General features: G+C 48.9%; 1 protein-coding gene across 1 annotated transcript; it reads left to right on the top strand.

Annotated features, from left to right (window-relative positions):
• The first annotated feature begins 9105 nt into the window (after nt 1-9105).
• On the top strand, nt 9106-10458 carry LOC114881235. Its single transcript, XM_029197960.2, has 2 exons — nt 9106-9131; nt 9213-10458. The coding sequence occupies exons 1-2, from the start codon at nt 9106-9108 to the stop codon at nt 10456-10458; spliced, it is 1272 nt and encodes a 423-aa protein (XP_029053793.2).
• The last annotated feature ends 494 nt before the right edge of the window (nt 10459-10952 follow it).

The raw sequence follows: 10952 nt of genomic DNA on the forward strand, positions 1-10952 counted from the left end.
AGGTTCCACGGACCTGGCCAACTGTACTGGCTGGGCGGGGAGGTTATACCCCGACGTGGCGCATCCCCATGTGGCGGATAGCGGAGTACTCGCCATGCACTTTTCGGAGTGCATGGAGGGTAGGAGTGAAATAAAGTAGCTCCCGCGGACCAAACACCAAGGGAAGGAAAACCCATCAAAACCTCCCCTGTGACTGGGGGATAGAATACAGACACGGTAACTCCTGCCTGTCGTCGGAGGCGACTAAAAGGGGGACGCTTGCTGCTGTCGAAGTAGCCTCGCAGATGACCCTGGGCGATGCCGGTGGGATCTACGGATCCTGGCAGGGCCTCCCTTGCCGGTAAGGCCTGGGTCGGAGAGGCGAAAAGGTGGCTGCGGCGTCGTTGAGTTCTCCAGGGGCCTGGCTGCGTGGCGGTCTGGTGCGGGTAGCGAACCCGGAGTGCCCTAGCAATTATACCGTAAACCAGTGGTCATGTTTCGCTGGAACGGGGGGCTTGCCTTCATTGGCTGAGGATGACAACCTCTATAAAAGATCCCTAGCCCCAAGCTGCGGTGCTGCCGGAGTAAGCGCCGGGCATGGCTGATGGATGCATCAGTCTCTAGCGCCCAACCCCGGGGTACCTGGCGACCCCTCGGGTGTACTAGCCTTACCCGGGTAAGGCGGCTCTGCCCGGGTGGACCCACGGACCGACCCACACGTGGGAATAATATGGAAGATTATACACAAAATACAAACACTGGACGGAACTTACCAACGACGACTACGGCGACGGACCGGGACACAGACCAGAATATGGCGGTGATGAACAGCACCGAGGGGAACGCGAACTTGTTCGCTGTTCACGCCCCCAGAGAGCTAGAAGACGCGCCTTGCGACCACGCGGAGGTAGGAGCACCACTGTCTTGGGGAAGGAGCTCCGAGTTCGGTTGACAGTGGAGAGGACTCGGATGAGTCCTATGTGTCCGCTGCCTCACTGGACCCCCCGTCAAGGAGGGGGGGCCGCTGAGGGCCAATAAAAAGCTCCACGTGGCGACGAGGGCTGAGGCGGGGGACAGTGACGAGAAGCGGGTCCTTGATCGCTCTCGCCCTCCACCCGCCCCAAGCAAGGGCAGCATTCCTCTGCCGGAGCAGGAGCTGCTTGAGCTGGAGCTCCGCTTCGAGCCAACGACGGCTCTGGCAGCGCGGACACTGGAGCTGACCGCGGAGATGGAGAGGGTTGCCTCCGTGTCCAAGGGGCTCAAAGGGACGTTCCAAAGGTCCCTCCGGCTGGCTGCCCGGCGCATTAGGGCCATCAACGTGAAGATGGCCAAGAGAATGGCGCCGGACAACGGAGCGGAGGAGGTTGCGGGGCTGAGGCCCCAGCTCCGCCAGCGGGAGGGGTAGCTCGCCAACCAGGGTGAGCAGCTGCTCACGCTGATTAAGGAGCTGGCGGAGGTGCGAGCTCGACTGGTGGCGGTTGAGGCCCCCATCTTCACTGCTCCCGCCGAGAAGGCTGCTAGGTCGGCCTCCCCCCTGGCGGAGCAGGGAGGAATCAAGAAGAGGAGGCCGGAACAGGAGGTGACCATGCCCGAGCCAGTCGCTGGCCCCTCCTGGCTGGAGGTGGCGCCGCCTCCCACATCCCTACCAAGAGGGCTGCCCCCGCTCCAACCAGGGTGGTGCCCAGGATGTCCCGGGTGGAGGCGGTTGACCCTGAGGGCGGGGACATAAGAGTGTGCATTGCTGCCCTTATGCAGCAGGTCTCCTCCCTCAGGGCAGAGTTTCTTGCGGCTCAGGGGGGCAGGGTAGCTCCGGAGACGCAGGGAGATGGCGCTGGGGGTACCTGGGCCGCGCCCAAAACCAGGGCTGTTGGTGGGGCCAAGGCCGCTCCGAGGCCAAAGCCCGCTGTCAGGGGCCAGCCGGCAACCATGGCTCCGAAGGAGGAGGCGAAGAAGTAGCCGCAAGGCCAGAAGGGCCCAAAAGAAGGAGGAGGCGGCCGGGGCCCCAGTGAAGCAGCAGCAGGGAGCTAAGGCTACTCCCAAGAAGGGTGCTGCCCCTGTCCCTGCCCCGGCCAATAATGGCAAGAAGAGGGTTACCAGGCCGCAAAAAACAGCGGCCGTTACCTTGACCTTGGCCCCGGAGGTCAGGGTCACATATGCCGAGGTGATGGCCACCGCCCGGGAAAAGGTCGATCTCAAAACTCATTGGGATTACCGAGATTCGACCTCGCCGGGCGGTAACGGGCGGCCTGGTCCTGGAAATTCCAGGCCAAGAGAGAACGGAGAAGGCGGCCGCTTTGGCGGGCCGCCTCTAGGAGGTATTCGGGGGCACCGAGGTCCGGGTGTCTCGCCCCATGAAAATGGGCGAGATGAGGCTCTCTGGCCTGGATGACTCGGTGTCCTCGGAGGAGGTTGCGGCGGCTTTGGCCGCTGTGGGCCGTTGTTACCCAGCCGATGTTAAATTCGGGGAGATCAAAATCCCCAGGCTGGGGACTGTATGGGCAAAGTGCCCCCTGACGGCGCTGACCAAAATAGCCGCCTCCGGGAAGATCCTGGTTGGTTGGTCGTCGGCCAGGGTCAAGGCGCTGCCGGCGCGGCCTTTGCAGTATTTCCGCTGCCTCGAAAAAGGCCATGTAAGGCAGCGGTACACGTGCGTGGTGGATCGGTCCGATCGCTGCTATGTTAGCGGCGAGTCGGGCCATAAGGCCGCCACATGCATTGCCTCCCCGCAGTGCCCCTTGTGCACCGACTTGGGGCGACCCGCGGGGCACCGGTTTGGGGCGAAGTCGTGCGCCCCCAAGTCTCAGAGGCCCAATAAGGAGAAGGGCGTCGTTCAGGGGGGAGTAGCATCCCCCCCCCCCAACAGGCGCAGTAGCAGCCAACTAAGGGTCGAGACACACTATCGGTCCGGTCCCGGTCCGGTCTCGGTCCGGTAAAATATAGTACAATGTATTTCTTATGGGCGTATGCACACTGTCCAGCTCCGGTCCGTGCACAGTCCAGTCTCGCTTCGATATTGCTTCGATCTCAGTCCGGTCCCAAAACCCTTGCGAACAATAGTCACTTGGGCCACTCGACGACCTTCCTTCGGTTCGCTTTACGACCGTTCTCGGTCCGGTAAAATATAATATAATGTATTTCTTATGGGCGTATGCACACTGTCCAGCTCCGGTCCGATCACGCTCCAGTCTCGGCTCGTCTCGATTCCTCACGAAGAATACTTTCTTGGAGCGGGACTGCGCTCCCTCGTTTGAAATGCTTCAGCTTGTACACTTCCACCTTGTCTAGATAGATTGTTTACATGATTTGTTTCTGTTGGGTTTAAACTAAATATATTTATTATATGAAAAGTTATAAAATATATACTCTTACTAGTTAAGATATAATGATTATATAAAAACAAAGAAGTAACGTACTGTCTAGATCCCGATCGTTCTTGCGACAAACACGTATCAGTTTCAATGTATTCGAAATTCTTTTTGCAATTTGTACTGTACTTTCGACTGTACTTTTCGCGTTGCAAAGCGTACGTTTTCGGGGCCTGGGAATCGTAGGGTTTCAAACTCAGGTACCAAAAACCAAAGGTACAAGCCGCAACTTGTACTACAAGTTGCCGTTACTTTAATCTATCGAGGTGCTTCTTGGGTTTATTACTTGCTACGGTCATTAATAGGATCCTTCATACCCCTGCGTGGATTACTCAAGGGTACGGGCGGTAATGTCGTATGACCGTTGGGAAGGAATGAAGACTCTACTTATAGAAAATAGTTTCAACCCCATTAATTTTCGACCGTACCCCCTCCTTTTTCTAACAACGAATCAGCATTCACGATTTCTGTACACAATAAATACAACGGCACGACAGCGAAAAGATACAGATCAATTTTAATACATCGAACGTCCAGTCATCGTTAAACGAAAAGTGTTGAGGAAAAGTGCATTATGGAATCCGATAAGTCATGGAGTTTTGAAAAAGGTAATTACATACGTACATAGTTATTACTGTGAAATTTGTTTTATTTGAATACATTGTTATTTGAATTAAAAATGTATTTTTAATGTGTAATTTTCAGATGAAATGTTAATTGAATTGGTGAAGAGCAAGACCGGGTCTATATGATTTGCAAACAAGTCAGTATAGTGACGCTCATTTTAAAAAACAAGCGTGAAACGAAATTGGGAAAACGATAGGTCAGTCTGGTAAGTAAAGTGACAAATTCAATATAAATATATTTTTATAAACATTTTGAAAATACTTATTAGTAATACTCATTACATTGCATTATTTTGTCCTGTTGCCACGGTACTGAGCCTACAGGTGAATTAAAAAAGTTTTTAAAAATTTCCCTCATTAGAAATGCTTCATTCTGTGCATTTCCACAATGTCTCCGTAGGTTATTTACATTAGTTGCTTCAGTATATTCTAAATTTTGTTCGCAGTTTAGACCTCGACTATTTCTAATAATATTATGAAGAATGCACGTTGTTAAAACAATTGTGGCAGCATTTTGGGGTTCAGCTATCATCCTTCGAGAATATATTTTAAATGTTTGCGACAATATTTCGAATGCACATTCCACTAACCTCCTTCCTCTACATAGTCGGTAATTAAATATTCTTTTTTCATTATCTTCGGTACTTTGTGTACCTGGATACGGCCTATTTAAATATTTTTCCTAATGGGAATGCCTCATCTCCCAATATTACATACGGTGCAACTGTATTTGTTCCTGGCAGTGGAGAATCGTCAGGAACATTCAATTCGCCAGTTTCTAATTTTTTGCTAAAAGCAGAATTCGCAAAAATACCACCATCACTATTTTATAATTAAAATATAAGGATCCACTATTTGCAGGCGCCTGAATCGTCACATGTTTGCCATCTAGGGCTCCTAGACAATTTGGAAAATTCCACATACTCCACATTTCATTAGCTGTTTCTAATCATTTTTCTTTACTTGGAGTTGGAATATATTCAGTTAATAATATTTCGTTAATTGCTGTACAAACTTCAAGGCAAATACTTCGTACGGCGGAATGACCAAGACGATAGCTAAAAGGAATCGTTTGATACGAATCCCCAGTAGCTAAACATCTGAAAATACAAAACGGTCAATAAAATTAATATCCAATTTGATTTGATTTGATTTATTAAATGTATTATTTCCTCAATTACAGGTGCAAAGACTCCCTGGGAGGGTTTGCGGGGCCAGTACCGGAAATATTTAGCAAAACTAAAAACCAAAAGCGGACAAGCTGCGGCCAAAATCACGAAGTGGCGATTTGCCGATCATATGGAGTTTTTGACTACATGCATTAATATGGAACGGCCAAGACTGTCGTCGATAAACGAAGAGATACAAAATGTAGAAGAGTCTATAGACGATAGCGAACTAACACCAGCAGTGCCAAAAAAAAAACCAGCCAAGGGTAGTTCAGAAGAGGAGAGCGCCTCATCCACGCTTATGAAATATTTATTACATGAAAAGGAAACTGAACCGAAGGAAAATCATCCAATTGACACCTTTTTTTTCTTAATGTCTACCACAGTAAAAACTTTCTCGCCAAGAGATCAACTTATTGTCAAAAATAGAGTTTTTAATTTAGTTAGCGAAATAAAAGAGAAATATTTATACAGTTCCCCTTCTCCACCCTTTTCCTCCCACCATACCAACTACATACCTCCCATTTCATTGAACCACCACCATCAACAGTACCTTATCCGTCTACACCTCCACCAGCTCATAGTAATTTTAATAATTTTGATCAATAAGTTTATGTATACATATAGTTTATAATAAAAACAATTTTTTGTAATATAAAATATAAAAAATAATTTATAATATAATAAAAACAATTACTCACCTTAGACACACCATTAATTTTTGTCTCGGAGAAATAGCTTCTCGAAACGTGGTATTTTTCTTCCTAATTTTCTTCTCAATTTTCGTAAGTACCATTTCAAATGTACGAAAATTCATTCTAAAGTACTTTATAAATTTTTCTTCATCTTTCATTAGATGACGATACAACGTATAATATTCGCCTTCACTTTTTCTCGTTAGTAAACTTGGATGCACCCACATTTTTCTATTTATTTTGTTTCGATTTCTTCTGTTTTTTTCTTCTTCATCTAACACAATAGCTATAATAGCTAATTCTTTCTTTGACAAATTATACGGCATGTTTCTTATTCGATTCGACCCGACTTGGAGTACGAACGATTCCAGACTGAAGAGTCCTCGACATCTGGCAGGACTGAGACCGAGACCGGACCGTGACCGAACAGTGTGCATCTAGTCGTACGGTAAAATTTTACCGGACCGAGACCGGACCGAGACCGGACCGATAGTGTGTCTCGACACTTAGGCTGCTGCGCCTAAGAAGAAGAGGGGTGGCAGGTCCGCCACCCCAACAGGAGGTAAGGTCGTGGAGGCGGCCCCTCCCTCCAAAAAGCAATGAGGCCTAAAGGGCCCATAATACAGGGCAACCTGAACCACTCGGCCAGGGCGCAAAATTTTCTTCTGCCTCACCTGGCCGAGTGGAAAATTGGGCTGGCTGTGGCCGCGGAGCCGTATCGAGCCCCGGACAGACACGACTGGTCCGGGAACGAGGAAGACTCCATGGCAGTGATTGGCACCGCCTTTGCCCCGCCCCCTCCGCTAATAGAACGGTGGCGGGGGTTTGTGGCGGTGCTCTGGTGCGATACCGCGGTGGTGGGCGTCTATTGCCCGCCCAGTTGGCCCCTCGCGGCGTTCTAAGAGTGTTTACGCCGGGTGGGAGACGTAGTCTCCCGTTGCTACCCCCGACCGGCACTCGTCCTCGAGGATTTCAACTTCCATGCCCAATTCTGGAGGTCCCCGAGGACTGACGCGAGGGGTGAGGCGGTACTCGAGTGGGCGGCGGAATTCGAGCTCCGGCTGTTGAACCAGGGCTCGGTCAGCACCTGCGTTCGCGCTCGGGGGGAGTCGATAGTTGGCCTATCGTTCGCGACTCCCTCGGCCGCACGCATGGTACAGAGTTGGAGGATGGTGGGATAAGCGGAGACGCTTAGCGATCATCGCTACATCCGTCTCGGATTCTCCACCCCTGAACGTCGCCCGCCGAGCGGCCCACCGCCGCTGAGATGGGCGCTGAAGAGGCTTGACAGGGACGCGCTGATGGCCGCAGCCCTTGCTGTGACCTGGCCGGTGCAACCGGTCGGTCCGGTCGCAGATATGGGGAGGAGGTTAAATGGTTTCGAGGCACGATGAAGGCGATCTGTGACGTCGCCATGCCCCGGGCCAAATGCCTCCCCAGACCGGCCGCCTACTGGTGGTCGGGCGAAATCGCCGACATTCGGCAGAACTGCAACGTCGCCCGACGTCAGTGGCAAAGAGCCCGTCGGAGAAGGAACCGCGACCCAGCGGGGCAGGATGAGCTTTACGGGTGCTACAGAGTGTTAGCGGTAGCCCTGCAGCTGGCCATAAGAGAGGCCAAATCCCGGGCGTAGCAAGAGCTCCTCGGTTCTCTCGACCACGATCCGTGGGGGCGCCCTTATTTGTGGGCACTGGGTAAACTGAGGCCCTGGGCGCCCCCCGTGACGGAGAGCCTCGACCCCCAATTCTTGGGTCAGGTGGTGGACACGTTGTTCCCTCGTGACGACCGCAGTCACCCCTGGCCCCTGCCGGTCCAAGTGGAATGAACCGACGACATGGGGGTCACAGAGGGGGAGCTGGCCGAGGCCATCAGATGCATGGGGGCTCGGAACACCGCTCCGGGCCGAGCCTGGGTATTGGCCCTGCGCGTCCTTGGACCGCGATTGAGGCGCCTCTTCAGCGCCTGTCTTAAGGAGGGTGTATTTCCCTCCGCATGGAAGGTTGGACGACTGGTCCTGCTAAGAAAGGAAGGACGGCCCGCGGAGTGTCCCTCCGTGTACCGGCCCATAGTTTTGCTTGACGAGGTCGGTAAGCTTTTAGAAAGCGTTATAGCTGACCGCCTCGCCGAGCACCTATCCCGGGTAGACCCTGACCTGGCCGGGTCGCAGTACGGTTTAAGATGGGGGCGCAGCACCATCGATGCGATCTACTCGCTGCGCTCCCAATGCGACTCGGCCACGTCTCGGGGCGGGGTGGGGTTGGGCGTTTCACTCGACATAGTGAACGCCTTTAACACCCTGCCCCATGGGGTGATACTGGGGACACTCGCTGAACATGAAGTGCCCCCAGTACTTACACTTGTTTTCACGAGAGAGCATAACTGCGAAACGACCAGTTTTCGTTCTTTCGTGCGCATCTTCGCCCTGATTGGTCATACTCCCACTCCCATACGCTTGCGCATAGCGTCGCTGAGGCGCCTCCACGCGGTGCATCTACGCGACAGCGCATCATTTGGAGTGTGTAACGGGTAGCAACAGCATATTTTGTCCTATATTTTATATTTCATATTTCGTTTTTATTGTATTGTGTTTTTTTTATATTTCTTATTTTATTATATTGTGTTTCTTTTATATTTCATATTTCTTATTTTATTGTATTGGGTTTATTTTATATTTTATATTTCTTATTTAATCGTTTTGGGTTTCTTTTATATTTCATATTTATTATTTTATTGTATTGGGTTTGTTTTATATTTTGTATTTCTTATTTAATCGTTTTGGGTTTCTTTTATATTTCATATTTATTATTTTATTGTATTCGGGTTTATTCGTAAAAACGTGTGTGAAATGGAGGGGGTTGCTGGCCCGTCTACCGAGTCTCCACCAAGGAGAAATCCTTCGGGAAAGGTAAGCTCGCGTTATGAATATTGTACGGGATATTATATAAGTAGTGCTTTATTTTGCTATGTCCTATTTCTTTATTTTACTCCTTCACATTTGCTCTTACAGGGGAGAGAAAAGCAAAAGCCCTGATTTCGCTTCGCTCCCGTCTTTCATACCTCCTTACGCATCTCGATTCGTAGAAACTGTCACTCGGTCTAAACACTCTTTCTTCACACTTCGGTCACTCCAACTATCGCTCGACCCAAACATTCTCAGCTTACATTCTACAATATATATAATATGTGTGGTTTAGTCACGTGTACAGAACGGTTCTTTTTGTAGTTCGTTGGATCTGGCCAACGAAGGATGATTATAAATTTATATAAGAATATGAAGATGGAAGACCCAGAATTGAGGTAAGTAAAATTATTGGTAGGCATAGACATAAATACCCAAAATCCAGCGTAATAATTTTTTTTTTTCTGCCACCCTTACAGGTATAGGCCCCTGGTGAAATTAATTTCACAAAAGCTTGGAATTGGACAACTAACAATTTCAAAAACTATCGCCGAGTTTAAAGCCACGGGAGATGTGAGCTCGCCCAACAAAAGGAAAATACGGTGCAACGTCTTGGAAAAAACGTCGGAGAGCGATATTCTTGCGATACGCAGGAAGGTGCACGAATTCTGGTTAAATAAGGAAATTCCGAACGTGAGGAAGATTTTAACTCGCGTAAATGAGGACGCGAATTTACCACCCTTCACGTACTCGTCCCTATACCGGCTGTTGAAACGGATGGAATTTAAATATATTGTTCGTGGGCGCAATAGCGCCATGATTGATAAGGAATACATCGTGTCGTGGCGCCAAAAATACGTCTTTGCAATTGATAACTATCGCTCAGAAGGACGACCCATTTATTACCTCGATGAGACCTGGGTAAATGCGGGTGATGTCAGGCGCAAACTTTGGGTGGATACATCCGTCACCAGCCCCAAAAACGCAGCTGAGAGGGGTCTAACAACAGGTATCCCGCCACCGGCCAACAGAGGGAAGAGGCTAATAGTAGCCCACATAGGGTCTGCAGATGGGTTTGTACCCGAAGGCCTCCTCTGTTTCGAGTCGAAGAAAAATACTGCTGACTACCACGACGAGATGAACGGCGAAACATTTTTCGATTGGTTTAGAACTTTGATGCCCAAGCTACGAGATGGGGCAGTTATTGTAATGGACAATGCTCCCTACCACAGCGTTAAAGTTGAAAAATACCCCAATATGAGTTGGAAGAAAAACGCTATCATTTCATGGCTGGTGGGTAAGGGGGAAACAGTACAGCCCCATTATGTAAAGGCACAATTGTTAGATCTCACGTGCAAATATAAGCGCGAAAATAATTATGTTATTGATGAATATGCCAAACTACATGGCCATGAAGTATTACGCCTTCCCCCTTACCATTGTGAACTAAACCCCATTGAGTTAGCATGGGCAAGCGTTAAAGATTACGTGAGAGCGCGAAATACCACTTACAAACTATCCGACGTCCAAAAACTATTACATGAAGCCATCGAAAATGTTTCGGCCGAGTCGTGGCAGAATTTTATTCGCCATACGATAAAGGAGGAGGATAGGGTACGACAGTTGAACAATATTACAGATGAAATTTTGGATGAAGGTGAGGAGTGGGAGCACCCATCCGAATCCGAAAGCGATATTGACAGCGATATTGAAAGCAACGTATAAATATTGTATATAATGTATAAGTTATAGCATTTAGTAGTATATAGGTAAGGGGGAAGGCGTAATACTTCATGGCCCTACTGCTCCATTAATGGGGCTGTACCTTTTCCCCTTTACCCACCAGCCATATAATAATTGAATTTTGTAAATATGTAAATATTATGTATATATACTCTATATATCAACTGTATATAATGTAAATATGTAAATGTTATGTAAATATGTACATATTATGTAAATATGTACATTTTATGTATATATACTGTACATATTGACATTTGTGTAGAAGTATTAAACATATATATACAGATTGTACGTTTGCAAACGCGCAGTTTTTTATTCACATATTCTGTCTACTCCACCGTACTATTGTTCCACCCCGTATATTGAACTCGCGGTTAGCGAAGTGGGAAGCGAGTAGCGGAGTGGGAGTTACGAGGCTCGCTGAGTTCCCCCACCATCTTCAACCTGCGCGGCTCAGTTATGCTCTCTCGTGA

This window comes from Osmia bicornis, chromosome 4 (assembly GCF_907164935.1).
Source record: "Osmia bicornis bicornis chromosome 4, iOsmBic2.1, whole genome shotgun sequence".
In the NCBI taxonomy this organism is placed as follows: Eukaryota; Metazoa; Arthropoda; class Insecta; order Hymenoptera; family Megachilidae; genus Osmia; species Osmia bicornis.